This window comes from Liolophura sinensis, chromosome 8 (assembly GCF_032854445.1).
Source record: "Liolophura sinensis isolate JHLJ2023 chromosome 8, CUHK_Ljap_v2, whole genome shotgun sequence".
NCBI classification, from domain to species: domain Eukaryota; kingdom Metazoa; phylum Mollusca; class Polyplacophora; order Chitonida; family Chitonidae; genus Liolophura; species Liolophura sinensis.
In genome coordinates, this window is record NC_088302.1 from 4,683,728 (window position 1) to 4,703,784 (window position 20,057).

Below are 20,057 nucleotides of genomic sequence, written 5' to 3' on the forward strand. Positions count from 1 at the left end.
AGGCTTTAAAACAATTTCATAGCAATATCAGGACAATTTTCTCATAAGTTTTGGCACTTAGATAAATGTCAGAAAAGGCAAATGTACAAGGATTATGACACATCCAGTCCTTTAGTCCAGCATAGTTAATTACGATCTTACTCAAAAACAGTTTTTTTCCACTTTGCGACACAAGGGACTATCCTAATTTTGCAACCTTTTCGTATGTGATAGAGCTACTTTAGTGTAATTTATGCAAGCTTTTGTGTGGATTTAGGAGACAGAAAACTACATTGGTTGGACTGGTCATTTTCAGGACTTCACATTGACAACAAGTGTAATTTTATCAGTCAACACAGGCTAATGCCTTCAGAATATGCTTGAAAGAACACCTTGCAAACATGTGAAAAGGCTAGAAAAGGGAAGAATTACAGTAGGATAAAATGGAACAATTCATAGACATGTCTTAGCCGGTGCTTTGTACCTGGAAGACTTGCAGCTGTGCAGTGCGATGTATTGTGTTGCTTGTCAGATTAGCATGTTACCAATTCTGACGTCATGGTGAGTAACACTATTGAGTAATGTCACATATCATTTGTTAGACCTCTGCAAAGTTTTGATGGAAAGCTTGTTGTCTACCCCTAGATAGACTTTCTTAGAAGTGCTCTGAACCTATTATGTTGAAAAACAGGTCAAATTAAAAATTCATATATTTGAGTAGAATAATATTGTTTTAGATACAGCGTGGTATACGGATTACAAGCATGTAACTTGGTCATGGTATTATCCAGAAGTGATATCAAAACTGAAAGTGATTTTATATCTTTTATAAATGATCTTAGAGACAGAAAGGCATCACTCTTTTAGTACTACCCCAGTGAAAGGAGACAAGATTTATTCAACTGGAAGTGACCTCATCGAAACATTTAGTGATAATATATTGTTGGCAAATCATTCCAGAGACGTGGAAGGAACTCCATTTGATATCCTGATAAATCATATGCAAATAGTTATTAAAAACTGATGGTCTATTAGAATATGCGAATCGTAGGAAAACAAATGTTACAAATATGCAGACTTAATTATTGATTGCTGAACTTCTATGGAAACAATATTGTTGGACTTGCTTTTCGTTAAGTTGAACCTGGTCGAAAATACCATTATAAAGTTGAATCTGATTGAACTTACACCATTTGTTAAATTGGTACAAATGGTTTAAGCTTACCATTTCTAAATTGGGGCCTGAGTAAAACATAGGCATACATGTATCATCTGAAAGGTTCACCCTGACTGACCTTGATACCAGCCCTAATCTACCTCCAGGTGTTGCATGGCAGGTACTCTTTTTTTTTTTTTTTTATTCCACGTTAAAAAGTTGAGGGGGCTAATTTTGGAATATTTTGTTTAAACAAGACATTTTTTCATTGGTTTTTGGAAGGGCAGCATCCTGACATAGGATTGTGAATTAATCTAGATTAGGTCCTGCTTACCATTTGTGAATATGACCCTGAATGGGCCTACAATTGGTGAAGTTGATCTGAATGGAAAATGATCAGACCAAACTATTTATATTTGATTGGCCAACCATTTCTAAATTTGAACTTGACTAAAATGGATTAAATGTAACATTATTTACAAATTGAACATCTTAATTAAAAATTAAACTTAAAATTTTACTCCCACTAAACTGACCCCAATCCGTTTGAACGTTGCTGGGTCATTTCCAAATTCCACTGAATTAGAGGAAAGACCTCTAAAATTCAAATTACTGAATATACCTCTTAAAGCTTTGCATAAATATACTGGTACTTTCATGTCTTTTGTTAGATATTTATGAAGAGAGTTAAAGGTGTTCAAACATTTGAACTGTAAGGTGTGTTTTATTGACTATACTAGCAGAATCTAGGAACTCTGACGTCACAGGAAATTTTTCCAACTCTAATCGCGACATTGAATGTTGGAATAACCCTTTTTACCCGTGAGTAAAAGATTACTGATAAAAGATTCCCCAAAATTCCTTCCTTCTGGTGAACATCAGGAAAAGAGGTGATGTGACGTCAGAGTTCCTAGATATTGTCAATATGGCTCATAAAACCCACCCTACTATTCACATATTTGAATGCCTTTCAACATCCTTAAAAAAATGTGAAAAAATAAATGAAAGTATTTTTAAGCGTAGTTTTCAGTTGTCTGTACGATGAACCTTCCTTTACATTTTAGCTTTCTTTACCTGAAACTTGTGAATGTTTTCCCATGTGGACATCGAATAATATATGATTTGGTTTTTACTCTGTAGACATACTGTCTTGTTCTTATGTTTACATAGATATACATACACATGGACGTATTATTTTGTTGGTGCATTCTAGTTGAAGTTTTGATAGAGCTATTACTGTGGAATATGAATGAGATGCAGAGACTTACCTGGCCCAATTTTCTCCAGGTTAATTTATGCCCCCCCTTCCTACATGTAGCTCATGACAACCTGGCTTTTGTGTCAGTGGTTGAAAACTTGTATCTTCACCTCACTACTACAGTGTGTAAATTTGAAATGAGTAATGAAGATCACTTCGTAAGAGGAATGTTGAGAGCTGATGAAAATGTTAAATAAGGGGAAACAACTCTTGCACGACACAGTGGGCTGACATCTGTGAATCGGATATAAGGTAGTATATACAGCTGCATGTTTGTATACATTTAGTTGGCATTGGCCTGGTTCTTCGGGTGTAATAGTGTGAATTAATAGAGATTAAGTTGTGATAAATACGATATATTTACATCTGGCAGAACTGTGGGATGTATTGGTTTTTATTTCGCATTCAGAATTAACCATTAAATTCAAGTACAACATGTGTGTAAATAGCTTGCCTGGATTTCAGTTCAGGGGCGCGTTCTACACAGCAGTCGCAGGCGCAATTTCCATGACAACATTCAGTGAATAGATACGTCACCATGGTAAATGTGCTTGAGGCAACTTTGCGACAGCTTTGTAGAACATGCCCCTGGAGTGTAAAGGGTGAAGGGAGTATTAATAGAGTTTCAAGTTCGAACTCTTGTATTGTTTAACAGGAAAAATGACCTACTGTATCATTTGTCTTAAATGTCAGGCAACTATTTCAGGGTCACATTTACTATAAAGTACATGGGCGTCTGAAAAACATTTCGCAAAATGTTATTTCGGGGAGACAGTGGCAAATATTAAGGAGCTAAATGTCTGTAAACTTAAGAAGTTTGTTAAGAAGAGGTGTCTTTTGTGGCTGTGGAACACCGTAAGATCGTAAGTGATGGGTAAATTAATGTCAACATAGGTTGCCTAACATTTTTCACAAGTCATATGATTACACAGGAGGACTGTTTTAGCCTCAAAACTCCTCTGTTGTAACACACCTCAGAATCTCACATTCAAAAAAACAGAAATTAAAAAAAAAAAATTAAGTCTAAATGAAAAAGAACATAAGGGTTTAAACATGCTAAAAGGTTGAGAACATCATTTAATATGTTCTTATACAACATGGTGTCAGAAAAAAGGCATAAAGAAAGCATGTTTCTGTTTCTGGATAATGCTTCAAGACAAGTGTTGCATTTTTACCACATGTTCATTATAAATAAGGAAAGCAATCCATGCTTTTTGTATCTCATTTCATGTCCCTTTACCCTATTTAGAAAATGCAGTAGTCTGGAAATGAAGTAAACCTACCTGCTGCAGAATTAATGCACTTTGGTACATGTGCCTCCACAGAGTGAAAAGTAAAGTAAGAAAATGTTTTAACAGTGTGGCGATAAAGGCTGCTCAACGTGCTACAGACTTACAGTAATGGAGTTGAGTCAGTGAATGCTCAGGGTTTGAGTGTTTAGAGTGCATATATGTGCTTCCTGTTACAAATAGTGGGGGGTGAAGCTTTTTACCTTTATTGAGATTTCTGTCCTGTTGTAGTGCGGGCAGAGTATGCTGATGTTGTGAAATTCTGGGTACAGTTTCTGACACAGAAACTAACATACTCCTCTCAGCTCCTGATAAAATCCTGTGAAGGCTATCCCACCTTGTGGCTGTCGTGCTTGATAATTACTTACCTGTGCTAATTATATACATGAATGGCTTAATTCATTCTCCAATAAGAAATTGTACCTGTCTCTGTGTCAGATCAAGCAGGCAGGATTATTTTGTAACCCATATGCATGACAATTCAGGAATATTAATGAAGCACTGTTAGCTTTAGTGACTTAAATTACGTCGGTATGTAGTATGTGGCTGCAATCCTGCTAGTACTAGTCCACATGGAGTGAGATCAAGCATTAAATCCACCAAAAATAGATGGCGTGTGATATTCTGGGCGACTGAAATCATGTGGGGAATTGCCCCCAGGGCAGCAATCTGAGCTCTAAAATAGGTTGGTTTGTCTCGACACTCTGAAGAAAAACTTTGTGGGCATCAGTTAGCGCATAGGTGTGTGTGAGTGATGACGAATAGCAAGGGTGATTCAGGTGTGTAGGCAAGAATGTTGGTCTTTGTGTGGGTCAGTAACGCAAGTTTATTGTGCAGGTGAGTTTCCAGTTTTTATGTATTTGATTGGCTGGCGTGGTGGAGTGATTGTCACAGGGTACTGGCTCATGTAGGGTTACAGGAAGGTTGGGGGTGGGGAGGGTAGTTGGTGGTATCAGTTTTCCATTTTGTCATGTGTCTTGTCTTTGATACATATACAACCACAGTGTACACTTGTCAGGAATAGACCTTTGATATTGAGTCACCAAAGGACTAGGTCCACACTTCATCTAAAGATGATGGTCAACTCAAGGCTAGCAAAGGTAATGTTTTAAAAACAATTTGAAAGTAACTGTGTAAAAACATTGCCAGTAGTTTTGAACGCGGCTTGTGTATTTGTTTTGTATATTGATATTTTTATATCTTCCTGTGTTCATTTATTTTCTTTTGAGGTACATATATTACAAGTTACAGACAAAAGGTTGGTTATGATGCACTGTGTACATAAGCAGGGCGCGCAAAATCGTTAGCCTGACATCCTGGGACAGATTTTCTAGGCTACTAGAAATTGACAGCATGCTGCCCAACAGGCTGCCAGATTTTTGCAGCAATTGCAGAGGTTCATCCATGTTACCTTGCTTGGCAAATCTTCTTGAGTGCGATGTGAAACATCCATCAAACAAATAAATTTGATGGTAGTCAGTGAACAGTATAGGGACACTTAGAAATGAAATGATAATCTGAAGCATAAAAACAGACATTTTCTTGAATGTAGCTGTAGTGACTGTCATGAATGATCAGATACATGGATCTGTTTGGAAAACTGAAAATTTCAGTAAGTGAAGAAAATTAGATAATGAATGCAGATCATTACTGCAAATCTTGTTGTTCTACATGTGTCTGAAAGAAATCGGGGCTACCAAAGGGATACCTGATTATTTCAGATTTTGTGCACCCTAATAAGCTACTGGTAATGGGTTAGATACAGGCTTACAGTCTACAAGTATCCAACTCCACACTGTTGCTGAATGGTTATTATGGAATGTATAACTCGTATTTGCCACAGTTTATGTCCACAGAAAGTATGTGGAAAGCCACTGTAGTCACACAATGGGATAATTGGTGTTAGATAGTGATGATTGGTAAAATGCAGTAGAGTTAAACAAGCTAGTTCATGTGCTAGCGGTGGCACGTTAGCGCAGCACATTAACCCAGAAGCCTCTTACCAATGCAATCGGTGTGAGTTTAAAGCCAGCTATTCAGGTCGTGGATTTCCTGATTTTATCTGATTATAATCCTTGCTGCCGTCATATACATGAAATATTCTTTGGTATGGCATTAAACACCTGTAAAGTAAAATGCAAACAGATGTCAGCATGAATGTACATGTACTACTCTTGTATATTTACAAGGTGTGTGTATTTATTTGGCGAGTATGATTTGGTTGATGATTTAATCATGTCTTGAATAGAGAGTGATTACCATTCACCTGATCTCACATGTGCATGATAAATATACATGTACACACCTGTACTTCACATTCTGACTGAGACCTTCGTTTCTTTTGTGGTGGAGGATATTTCTAATTTTAAATTTAATGTGTCACGTAATAATGCCATTAATCTTAATTATATGATTGTAAGCTATAGTTATCAGATCTTCATCAACAGAAACGTACACGCTTCGGCTGTATTAAAGCTGCATGTATTTATAAGCTGTCACACTTGAGCTCTTCATCAGTGTAGGAATGAATAAATGTATATCTGAATGCCTGTTCTATTTTAATGCTCCTTATCTCAAGCTTAATTATGCCCTCCTATCATATTAATTACATGTGATTGCTTAATGAACATTCAGCTCTTTGATCCACATGTACAGGTACAGTGCAGTACAAAAATCACACACATAAAAAGTTCAGAGCCATAAAGCTTTGATAATCTTTCTACTGTATTTTTCCCCATTTCATTGTTAAAATCTTTTGTTTTGAATGGGAAGGTGTTTTTTTTTCTTATTTAAATGTTTGTGAATGCTTGTGTTTTGAATAATTCACAACTTAAGTGTTATTTAACTGTAAAAGAAGTAAATTATATCTTCTGTAAACAAGGAGAATCAGGCAAGATGCAAAGTTAAACATGTCTGCTGGATGAATGTTAAGGCAGCCAAACAACCAAGGATTTTCTCCTGGGTGTATGAGAATCTTATTGTAAGGTGATGTTTTGTTTTCTGCTTGTCTGCATATGTACATATAAACAATAATAAAATCACACTCATTTCTTGATATGACATCTCTGTGTACTCATGCCCATGTGTGTCACTCACTTGAGATCTGTTTTTGCCATGCAGTTACATGTATATTGACTCTCCGGAGATAGCAAACTTTTTGTTGTTTTTACCATGTTTGATGTTTAATGCATTTGATTTTATACCAAAGCATTAAAAAGTTTGTCCCATCAGGATAACTTTTTCACGATATGGCTTCTCCCATCAAGGTTCATGTGGGGCCTTGAAAAGCCTGGAAAATCTGGTCCTTTTCTAGCTGGGTTTGGGAAAGCTATGAAATTATTTACACAACCAACCCAAGCTCTTGGTTACTTGGTATGGTGATACTCTCTTCAGGAATCTACTTCAATGCACTGATGAGTGGATGTGAAAGTTATTTTACATTGCTCCAAGCTTACACGAGTGTAGAATATTTAATCCCAGTAGCCTGGAAACTGTGAATTTTTAGTCTGGAAAATCCCAGATTTGGAATGTTCTCCCTCCCTAAAATAATTATGTGCTTTGAATGGCATTGTGAACATTGTCCTTTATGCACAGGAATTCTTTGTTTGTTTGTTTTTATTTACCTGTTTTAATGCCGTACTCAAGAATTTTTCACTTTTACGGTGGTGGTCAGTTTTATGTATGAAGGAATTGGAAGTAAACTGCAGACCTTCGGTAAGCTACTGTCAAACTTTCCAAGATGTAATACAGATGTGCACACCATATTGGTGGAAGACAAGTGATCTTCGGCAAAACTTAACAAGGCTCAACAAGCAGCAAGAATAGGGCAATTTACAAATTCCTTGCCCAAGTCTTTGATTCAACCCGTGCCATCAATGTGAGACAAAGCGATTGAAAGACAAGTGCCTCTTACTATTGACTGAAAGACAAGTGCCTCTTTCCACTAATCCATACATTTTTCAGACAGTTAAAGCTATGGTTTTCTCCTCTTTTGAGATTGCTCTTATGGCCATATGTTCATCTATTGTCTCTTAAATTTGAGAAAAGAACATATGGACAAGCTTTTATAGTGCACATAACACTGTGAGTGTGCGGATTGTCATTTCAAGCATTTTGACTGGCTTCATCACAGTATGCTGTGACTGAGCAGGGTGTCCTGTCTGGTGTCAGTATGCTGTGACTGGGTGAGATGTCCTGTTTGGTGTCATTATGTTTGACTGGGTGAGATGTCATGTCTGGCATCAGTATGGTGTCACTGGGCAGGGTGTCCTGTCTGGTGTCAGAATTCTGTAACTGGGTGAGATGTCCTGTTTGGTGTCAGTATATTTGCCTGGGTGAGGTGTCCTGTCTGGCATCAGTATGCTGTCACTGGGCGGAGTGTCCTGTTTGGTGTCAGTATGCTGTGACTGGGTGAGATGTCCGGTCTGGTGTCAGTATGTTTGACTGGGTGAGGTGTCCTGTCTGGCATCAGTATGCTGTCACTGGGCGGGATGTCCTGTCTGGTGTCAGTATGCTGTAAATGGGTGAGATGTCCTGTTTGGTGTCAGTATGTTTGACTGGGTGAGGTGTCCTGTCTGGCATCAGTATGCTGTCACTGGGCGGGGTGTCCTGTTTAGTGTCAGTATGCTGTGACTGGCTGAGATGTCCGGTTTGGTGTCAGTATGCTGTCACTGGGCGGGGTGTCCTGTTTAGTGTCAGTATGCTGTGACTGGGTGAGATGTCCGGTTTGGTGTCAGTATGTTTAACTGGGTGAGGTGTCCTGTCTGGCATCAGTATGCTGTCACTGGGCGGAGTGTCCTGTCTGGTGTCAGTATGTTTGACTGGGTGAGGTGTCCTGTCTGGCATCAGTATGCTCTGACTGGGTGAGGTGTCCTGTCTGGCATCAGTATGCTGTGACTGGGCGGGGTGTCCTATCTGGTGTCAGTATGCTGTGACTGGGTTGGATGTCCTCTCTGGTGTCAGTACCCTGTAAATGGGTGGGGTGTCCTGTCTGGTGTCAGTATGCTGTGACTGGTCGGAGTGTCCTGTCTGGTGTCAGTATGCTGGGACTGGGTGGGGTGTCCTGTCTGGTGTCAGTATGCTGTGACTGGGCGGGGTGTCCTATCTGGCATCAGTATGCTGTGATTGGGTGGGGTGCCCTGTCTGTGTCAGTACGCTGTGATCGCGTGGGGTGTCCTGTCTGGCATCAGTATGCTGTGACTGGCCGGGTGTCCTATCTGGTGTCAGTATGCTGTGACTGGGTTGGATGTCCTCTCTGGTGTCAGTACCCTGTAAATGGGTGGGGTGTCCTGTCTGGTGTCAGTATGCTGTAACTGAGTGGTCATGTCTGTCTGTTATTTTGGTATTCTGTAGTGATGTAATGTTCTAAATATGATAATACATGATGTACAGATATGTAAATCCAGTACAGGATCATGCAAATTAGTGTAGGTGCAAGTGGTAAGTGTGCCAATGTGGACTTGTCTGACAGGTGTGCTGTGTGAAGCCAGAGATTACTCATTGTATTTGGAAATGCCATGTGTCAGGAAGAAGGTAATGATAGCGAACATGTGTGTGAGGAGATGTTGATTACACATTGTGGAGACTTGGTAAAGGCTTGTCTACTCAATTAAAAAAAAATGGCTCTCAAAACTAAAATTATAGGAGAGACACAGTGTAGAGACTAAGCGATGATCTCTTCGGCACTGATTACTGCTTGCACAACAGCATACACCTGTATGCAATTACTCAGGCATAGACCACGTGCAAACTACTGGCCCCGATAGCACAGCTGGTAGAGCGTCCGCTTCGGGAGCGGTATATCAAGGGCCAATCCTGGGTCAAGTGACACCTAAGACCTTAAAAGAGGAAGTTGTAGCTTCCTCGCTTGACGTTCAGCATGAAAGGGATAGTGCAACGACTGGTTGACCCGTATCAGTATAATGGCTCGGGCAGGGCGGCTTACTTGCGATCGGTAAGGTGTCTCAGTGAAGCACCACTAGATAAAAGAGCGGTGGAAATCCGTCCTACAAGGAGGAGGCACATTACATGCACTCTAAGGATTCCTTCGTCATCATATGACTGAAAAGTTAAGTGCGACGTTAAACCCCAAGCTTTCACTCACTCACTCACCAGGTGCAAAGTAACTCTTTAATGTGTGTGTGGGTTTATGATTAGATCTGAGTGTTCTTTCTTGCAGCTGTCTAGTTGTAAATGTCAAATAGTATAGTGCTTGTATCTTCATTGAACATTGATTTACGTGTACCGTTTCAGAGAATAACTCACAAAATTACTTGATGTTTAGACTTCATTTCATGTTACCGCTTTTTGTGTGATTGGTTTAACCTGGATGCAAGATTGCGTAATATCAACACAGACCTACTTTCTAAGAGGACTTGTACCAGTTTAGCCAGTAAACATGTAAACACATTATACCAGGAAGAATTAATCCTTTCACAACTACCGTGTTACACATAGGGTAACCAGAGGACAAATGAGAAAACTGCTCTAAAGCACAGTGAGCAATATCTGTGTCTTCCTACACACATAAGACTGCCTTTGTAACTGAAACAGGATAACAACCTTGTTTATGGCTTAAGGCATTACTGATCATAAAACTGATCTATTCATTCACTGTAAATCTTCCAAACGTGCTGAGTGTGAGACAGTCTGAACTTTCATAAGTATGTCAAGCTCCTTGTTTGACACTGTTGTGTTTCATTCCCTGTGAACTGTGTGTATGATATGTACATATACCAGTCTGAGAGATGGTCTTGTTAGGCCAGGGTGTAGACAGGTAAGTTACGCGTTATTTTGATGGTACAGGTGTTATTTACAATAATTGAAATGGCAATTTAACGTGGTATGCTATGACACCATTGACTAATTCATAAAGCTGTACAAAGCTTTGATTCCCTCATACATAAAGCTTTGATTCCCTCATACATAAAGCTGCACAAAGGTTTGATTCCCTCGTACATAAAGCTGTACAAAGCTTTGATTCCCTCGTACATAAAGCTGTACAAAGCTTTGATTCCCTCATACATAAAGCTTTGATTCCCTCATACATAAAGCTGCACAAAGGTTTGATTCCCTCATATATAAGGCTACACAAAGCTTTGATTCCCTCATACACAAAGCTTTGATTCCCTCATACATGAAGCTGCACAAAGCTTTGATTCCCTCATACACAAAGCTTTGATTCCCTCATACATAAAGCTGCACAAAGCTTTGATTCCCTCATACATAAAGCTGCACAAAGCTTTGATTCCCTCATACATAAAGCTGCACAAAGCTTTGATTCCCTCATACATAAAGCTGCACAAAGCTGTGATCCCCTCATACATAAAGCTGTACAAAGCTTTGATTCCCTCATACATAAAGCTGCACAAAGCTTTTGATTCCCTATTACATGAAGCTGCACAAAGCTTTGATTCCCTCATACATAAAGCTGTACTAAGCTTTGATCCCCTAGTACATAAAGCTGCACAAAGCTTTGATTCCCTCATACATAAAGCTGCACAAAGCTTTGATTCCCTGCACGTTCTGAGAGCCATTGTGGCAGAAAGATTTCACAGCTCATGTATGGCCATTAACTGGTAAGCGATTTTACATGAAGTTGGTTGAAGATAATTGCCTTTCACCAGAAGTCATTTATAAATTATTTGTCATATTTGATATGTGTATAAACTGTGTATCTCAGTAATGTTTTATTTCTTCATTTTTTTTTTTTTGGTTACAGAACATAGTGATTGGAGAGTACACGCAGCCTGTGGACGCGTTGTTACCGGCCAACCTGAAGAGCGTGCCTCCGTCAACCCCTAGCGATGAGGACTACTCAGAGCCGTATGAGAGCCGCAAACTTTTAGAAGGTGAGAATTCTCCTGTTATTCCATAGAACAAATGTTAAATAATTGATTGCATGATGACACACACATTGCAATACATGAAGGTGAGAAATCAGTTGTTCTCAGTCTATCTCCCCAAAAAACAGGGGTTGGTTTTGGTTGGTGGTGGTGTGTGTGTGTGTGTGTGTGTGTTTGGGGGTATGTCCAGAGACCTGGCAAGGAAAGCAGTTGGCTGTGCTCTTTGATATAGTTTTACTTGAAGTTTGATGGGGTCTGCTTGCTCTCCACCTTTAGATGGAGGCTGCTTGCTCTCCACCTTTAGATGGAGGCTACTTGCTCTCCACCTTTAGATGTCAGATAAGGAAGAGTTTGTCAGTAAATGGCCAAAGGGTGCTTGTTTATTTTGGATACTAGGTGTTCTCCATCCATACTGGCTGCCATGGTGAAAAACTCTTGAGTGTGACAAACAAAAATCAAACTCATGTCTTCTTGATTTCCACTGTACCGGTATCAGAAATTCATGAGTATAATGGCATTACACAACAATTAATCAATCACTCAATTCATGAGTATAATGGCATTACACAACAATTAATCAATCACTCAATTCATGAGTATAATGGCATTACACAACAATTAATCAATCACTCAATTCATGAGTATAATGGCATTACACAACAATTAATCAATCACTCAATTCATGAGTATAATGGCATTACATAACAATTAATCAATCACTCAATTCATGAGTATAATGGCATTACACAACAATTAATCAATCACTCAATTCATGAGTATAATGGCATTACATAACAATTAATCAATCACTCAATTCATGAGTATAATGGCATTACACAACAATTAATCAATCACTCAATTCATGAGTATAATGGCATTACACAACAATTAATCAATCACTCAATTCATGAGTGTAATGGCATTACACAACAATTAATCAATCACTCAATTCATGAGTGTAATGGCATTACACAACAATTAATCAATCACTCAATTCATGAGTATAATGGCATTACACAACAATTAATCAATCACTCAATTCATGAGTATAATGGCATTACACAACAATTAATCAATCACTCAATCATATGAGTATGAATACAGGGGAATATCTACAGTAAAGTTGAACAGCTGCCATTGTGGATAATACTTTTAATTCAGATATCCTCTTCAATATTTCCCATTTTCAACTGTCTTAGAAAAAATCAAAAAAAAAAATCAACATTTTGTTTGATTCTGATGGATTTATCCACCTTGTAGGGCAACTGTAGAATTTTGTGAGCATTGATTAATTTCTTAATCTTAAGAGTTGAGTCATTTTGTTCTTCAAAAGTGCATTTTTGTCTACCAAATTTTACCAAATAATGTGAAATACATTATACTGGTACTGGGTATACCGGTAATGCATGTAAATTTGATCTTGTTGTGTTGTTGGATGCCATAAGTCGAAGTTTACAAATTACACGGCATGTTGCTTTTGAAAAATAATCAGGTTGGCAGATAGGGAATTCTTTTTTTTCTGGGATTTTTTTGTTTTCAGTTTGAGTTCTTAGAAGTTCACACTACATGCATGTGTACATGTAACTTATTTTTGGCCGAGTGGTTAATGTGCTAGCGCAGCACAATGACTCAGGAGGCTCTCATCAGTGCAGTTGCTATGAATTAAGGTCCAGGTCATCTGGCCCGGATAACGCATTTGGTAGAGCGTCCACTTCGGGAGCGATAGATCCAGGATCAATCTTGGGTCAAGTCACACCTACGACTGTAAAAGAGGAAGTTGTAACTTCTTTGCTTGGTGTTCAGCATGAAGGGTATAGTGAAATGACTGGTTGACCCGTATCAGTATAATGGCTCGGGCGGGGTGGCTTACTTACCTCCGGTAAGACGTCTCATTGAAGCACCACTAGAAAAAAGAGCGGTGCAACAAGGAGGCACATTACATACACCCTAAGGATTCCTTCATCGCCATATGACTGAAAAATTGTTGAGTACGACGTTAAACCCCAAGGACTGACTCCTCTGGTCGTACATGGGAAGGTCTGCCAGTCACCCACATGGATGATCATGGGTTTCCCTGGTGCTCTGCCTGGTTTCCGCCTAGCAAAATGCTGGAAAATATTCTTGAGTACAGCATAGAGCGCCAGTAATTAAATAAATAAATGAATCATTTGTGGATGAATTGAATAGGAGATGAGAAATTATGTCCATATTGATCCTTAAGCATTCCTTTGACCTTAATTTTAAGATCTAAATAAAGGAAATGTAACATACATGTACATTTTGTACCCTTGGGATGATGGTAATGGCCGGTGATTAGTGTACACTGCCCAAAAGGTTTGTGGGAGCTCATTCAAATGTGTAGGTAATGTGGCATTAACACCAATTATTCAACCAAATGTCACAGAAAGTTTTTATGAGAATTACCTGCTCATCTGTTATTGCTCATCTGTAATGACCTGCTCATCTGTTATTGCTCATATGTAATGACCTGTCCATCTGTTATTGCTCATCTGTAATGACCTGCTCATCTGTTATTACCTGCTCATCTGTTATTTCTCATCTATTATTACCTGCTCATCTGTTATTGCTCATCTATTATTACATGCTCACCTGTAATGACCTGATTACCTGCTCATCTGTTATTACCTGCTCATCTGTTATTGCTCATATGTAATGACCTGTCCATCTGTTATTGCTCATCTGTAATGACCTGCTCATCTGTTATTGCTCATATGTAATGACCTGTCCATCTGTTATTGCTCATCTGTAATGACCTGCTCATCTGTTATTACCTGCTCATCTGTTATTTCTCATCTATTATTACCTGCTCATCTGTAATGACCTGATTACCTGCTCATCTGTTATTACCTGCTCATCTGTAATGACCTGCTCATCTGTTATTACCTGCTCATCTGTAATGAGCTGCTCATCTATTATTACCTGCTCATCTGTTATTCAGTTTGCAGTTTGTAAAATGCTCCACATTTAAAACTAAATTGCTGTAGAATTCATCAGTCATAAGTGATTGAAACAAACTGAAATTCCAAATCAAGCCTCAGTCAGAGTGTGTAATGAAGAATGATTGCACTAATGTTTGTCAAGATGACTTTTACGTAGTGACAGTCACTAATATAATATTGAAATTATGTTAATTTTCCAGTAAGTTAATACAGTTGCATCAATGCTACCATCCCTCCTTGACTTGGCAGATATTTCTGATGATATGATGACTTCGCTATACATTGCGTACAATGTTGCAGAATTTGTTGTTATATTATTTTTGTGGGGGATGCTGACCTACAGGCATCAGTTGTTTTGGTTCGCTGATAGTCTCAGTTTGTGAAATTTACGTCTGCATTTGTTTCTGGAAGTCATCATGCAAGTACCAGTGTGTTATTCTTGTACTTCCATCTCATACAAAGGTTTATCATTACTTCACCTGTAGAGAGGAAGTTGGTACTAGTGTGACCTCGTGTAAACACCCAGCCCTCTGCCACATCTACAGCATATGATTGGCTGTCTTAAAAATTATAAACACTACTGTTGTTTATGTGAACATATCACCTGTATATCCTGTTTGCTTATAGATTGAGTTGTACATGTGACTTGTAGGTGCCAGTGAATGACTACCCGGTTGCTTGACATGGCTCATTATGTTGTCATGCCTGTTATCCTGTGTACTTCATAAACAGGCTCTGCATTTTGTGCATACTGGTCCAAGCAAATAGATCCTGTTGAGAACATACTCTGCTAGTTCATATGTCGCTATAGACTGCCAAGAAACAGTTTGCAAAGTGTGCTAGAACATCTGGTAAGTGGCCTTAATGCTATGTCCCTAGTCATAACACGTATGTTATGTGTTAACTGGTATGCTTTTGTTCTTTGAACTTTAATTGCTTGGTTAGACATGAAATTTGGATGGCTGCTTTTGTGTGCAATTTAATGGCTTTGTAGGCTCTGAGTAAATTTATACAAAGTTGATGTAGCATTGGTTGAATTTTTTCCGTAAAACAGTGTAACTATTGTAGACATGAGAACAAATCGGATCTGTTTGAAACCATTTTTTGTATTGGGTAAAGAATGAATATGACAAGAATTGATTAGAAGAACAAGAGGATGTTTGTTAGATGGTGGACAGCTGTTTTCAAGCAGGCGTGTTTGATTGCTGTGAGTAGGGACATTTATACGTTGTCTTTGTTGTGGCTAGCTTTGTTTGTGCGCCAGTGACTCACATACCAAAGGGCAAACGTTATAAGATGTATTTCTTCAAACACTGATTATAGATATTGTTTCTGTCTCATCATGAAGAGGTCCCCACTTGAAAGGGAAACAGAAAAGGTTAACCAGCATTTCCTTGTAGTGTAGTCATGCTGGCAGGTGAGAATTCAGAGAAATGATCAAGGAAGATAAATTGAAATTTCAAACACAGAACTTTGCGTTCACATGGAGTAAAATGGTGATGAGATTTTGAGAGGTTTAGATAAATGTGACATCTTGGCTTGGAGAATTTGAGCAGCATTTAGTTAATTCATAAAAAGACAAATATATATACTCTGTAACAAGTAGTGCCTTCCTCCCACCTAGGTACATATAAACCATAATAAATGTGGTTGCCTTTGGGTCATTGCCTTCTCACCATCTAGATACAATGTGCATGTAAGCTGTAATAAATGTGGTTGTGGTTGGGTCATTGTGTTGTTCCCATCTAGAGACATGTAAGCTGTAATAAATATGATTGTGGTTGGGTCATTGTCTTGCTTCGATCTATATACATGTAAGCTGTCATAAATGTGGTTGTGGTTGGGTCATTGCCTTGTTTCCATCTATATACATGTAAGCTGTCATAAATGTGGTTGTGGTTGGGTCATTGCCTTGTTTCCATCTATATACATGTAAGCTGTCATAAATGTGGTTGTGGTTGGGTCATTGCCTTGTTTCCATCTATATACATGTAAGCTGTCATATATGTGGTTGTGGTTGGGTCATTGCCTTGTTTCCATCTAGAGACATGTAAGCTGTCATAAATGTGGTTGTGGTCGGGTCATTGCCTTGTTTCCATCTAGAGACATGTAAGCTGTCATAAATGTGGTTGTGGTTGGGTCATTGCCTTGTTTCCATCTAGAGACATGTAAGCTGTAATAAATATGATTGTGGTTGGGTCATTGTCTTGCTTCGATCTATATACATGTAAGCTGTCATAAATGTGGTTGTGGTTGGGTCATTGCCTTGTTTCCATCTATATACATGTAAGCTGTCATAAATGTGGTTGTGGTTGGGTCATTGTGTTGTTCCCATCTAGAGACATGTAAGCTGTAATAAATATGAGTGTGGTTGGGTCATTGCCTTGCTTCGATCTATATACATGTAAGCTGTCATAAATGTGGTTGTGGTTGGGTCATTGCCTTGTTTCCATCTATATACATGTAAGCTGTCATAAATGTGGTTGTGGTCGGGTCATTGCCTTGTTTCCATCTAGATAAGATACAACATGGGTTATTGTTCATGACACATCTGCACTGTGTTTAATGTATCCCACAAAGGTTACATAATTACATGTATTTGTCACCATTTTGCACTGTCTATTTACAGAGATATACAGTCAACATCTGCATACGTGTCATTCACTCATGATTATCTTAATCACCTCTGACACATACCCAGACATAAATGTACACTGTATCTGTGTCAGATGAATAATTCCTTGATACATGGTCTTGTTTTGTGTAGATTTCTATACATATATAGGAATACGAAAGGTGTTCTACTGAAGTGCAGAAGCATACATGTATATAAAATAAGAAAAACTATAAACATTCCTGCCTTTCAACATAAGGATATTTCCCACATTGTTTTCATCTATATATTTTTTTCAAGGAATGTAACTTCTAATGAAGGACTATATGCATGCCTCACACACTCACACACTCACACACATATAAACATTTATGTATAAGACTAAGTATAACCTATTCTATCAATCATTTCAACGTCTAAAGCAATTTTTGCAGTTCATTTTATGCACACACTGTAATATCATGAAAATGTTTTGATTGTGTCACTAAAAATACAAGTTACATAAAACTGTGCAAATTATTTATCTACACCCCATAATTATCTTAGAATGTTTAAAAATATTAGTCATAGAGGCGGTTGAAGAACAAGGCTATCTATTGTTGCTGAAATAAAGTATATTAGATTTTTACATATTTTTAGGCGTAAAGCTTTGAGACAGCTAGTTGATCTCACAGTGTTGAAAAGTGTACCTGCATCTACAAGGTAATTTTGTGTGGCAAGGGAGAGAACTATGATAAAAGAAAGATGGGTATCCATGGGTGATGATGTTTAGGTTATGCCTTGAGTTTCCAGCTGTGACTACCAATCATACAGAGAGGCAGGCTTCTCTCCAAGGCTGAGATAAAAACACTATTGATTATTTGTGGGCAGGCTGTGGAAGCCTGAGCCTGGGCTAGGTCTAGTTACTGGACGCTGAAGGCTGAGAGTGGGCTGTTGTGAGGTGACTGGTTGAAGGCCGGAGAGGACACCCTTCATGGGGGGTACATGCTCGTTATAGTGGGGTGAAATCCAGAGGACTTACCCCATCAGTGGGCAGGGGATGTCTCCAGTTAGCACATAGCTGTGGACTGTTGTGTGGTGAAGAGGGGCAGTGGCGAGCTGCTGTGGGCACTAGGTAGAGAAGGGGGAAGGATGCAGGTGCGGATATGGGATGGAGGAGCCCTTGTGTTGACATAGGTCTTCCCAGCTGCCTTAAGCCCAAGTCTTCCCCCAGTCCGCATTGATTCTACACTGCCAAGTGAAGATACAAGGCTGCCCATGGCTCACCAGTGTGGTATGTATATCTCCACCCTAGCCACTTCTGCTAGTCTCTCCTCGCCCTGTGGGGTGTAGGGGGTATTAAGCTTTGGGATTTGTGCTTGGGGCATCTGCTTTTAGGGGTGTCCTTTAGGACTAAGCAGGCTGTCATGGGTAGGAATAGAGGCAGGTCAGAACAAAGGAATTCTGTGTCATAACGAAAAATAATCACAAATCACTTTTGTATCATCCAGCTGTAATATACATGTATGTGATGTCCTCCATTGTGTTGTCATGAGTGGTAAATAGAGAAGTCCCTGTCTGGGCTTAGAAGATGCATGGTGTGCATGTAGTCGTGGAACCAGCGCCAGCTTAAAGATCAAGAGTCTCAGTGAAGCTCTGGTGTATGTTGTATTACATCATCGCGCATTGCGTAATCTCACAAGAACAGGGCTTTGTTCTGAATGATTTCCCAGACATCCAGTTGTGAGCACTGGTTGGATTTTCACAAAGAACCATATTATCTTAGTACAATGTCATAACATGTATCTCATGACTGTGAACCATTTTGGCCGTGTGGATCTATCTGATATATTCCCAAATGATGATTGCAATTTGTGGTGAATTTTATTATTAATGAGCTGAAATGTTCTATATTTGGTATTTCATGTCAGTGTTAGGTGTTATATTATTTTCTATAGATTTTCTATTTGTGTGAGAAAAACAACATGACCGTGACTTCTACTACATGTATACACACCATCTGTATCTGTGAAGTAGGGCATGTAATCCTCAGTTTAAATGTGTGAAATATATGGATTTAACATGTTTTCTTAAGTCCATTTCTTAAAAATGCTAGATATGTCCACATGTGTGGCATGGTTGAAAATGCTAGATTTGTCCACATGTGTGGCATGGTTGAAAATGCTAGATATGTCCACATGTGTGGCATGGTTGAAAATGCTAGATATGTCCACATGTGTGGCATGGTTGAAAATGCTAGATATGTGCAGTATATACTCTTAGAAGGCTGTCAACAAACAGGATTTGTTACATGATGCTGTGACATGCTTGTTTTGATAAGTTATAAAGAATTCACTTCCATGAAATTTGACTGCAGGGCATTTCTGTGCTGCGGAAGTCTTGTCACTCCCACAAAATGTCCCCACCCCTCCTTCAACATGGGGCCTTCTCGGGACAGTGGAAGGGGCATTGTGGGGTTTGTTTGCTGTTCATGCCCTTTTTGCTGGTCGGTAGCATTCGTGAGATAATGACTGCAGATATGGGCAATGCATTAAATGTGGATTTGTGATTGGTTGTGGGCATGTGGACTGACAGATCAATAAGGCCAGGGCTCTTCCTAGGCCTGGCAGTTGCAGCACGCTGTTGTAGTCGCTCTGCACTGACAAACGGCCTCAAAACACAGGCTCATCGAACCTGAACAGCACATCAGCATCACACTACATCTGTCTATCTGATAAAATCAGCTGCCTTCTGATAAAAAAAGGAATATTGATAGCCCTGGCATTGGTGCTGTTTTGAAATGAATAGGCATGTAGAGAAATAAGGATTCAGTTCATATGGGCCTTGCCAAGAGAAGAGAATAGGCAGACTGTGTATTTGTAAACCTACTCTCACATCCATCTTTTTCAATCGCATGACTTTGGTATTGAATTATTTCCTATTTATAACACGTCTGTTTTCCATAATTATAATGTCTA

At 39.0% G+C, this 20,057-nt stretch overlaps 1 protein-coding gene across 3 annotated transcripts in view; it reads left to right on the top strand.

The window, feature by feature from the left end:
* The window catches only part of LOC135472596 (SH2 domain-containing adapter protein F-like), a 44,256-nt gene that overhangs the window by 10,261 nt on the left and 13,938 nt on the right, over positions 1-20,057 (top strand). Inside the window, exons 1-2 of one of the 3 annotated variants that reach the window (XM_064752167.1) lie at positions 4,704-4,782; positions 11,403-11,532. In XM_064752167.1, coding sequence (XP_064608237.1) covers positions 4,756-4,782; positions 11,403-11,532 — 157 coding nt within the window. In that variant the 5' untranslated portion in view covers positions 4,704-4,755. Of the gene's footprint in view, positions 1-4,703; positions 4,783-10,225; positions 10,458-11,402; positions 11,533-20,057 lie in introns of those variants that run through there. The other 2 variants (XM_064752166.1, XM_064752165.1) reach the window with 2 other exon arrangements.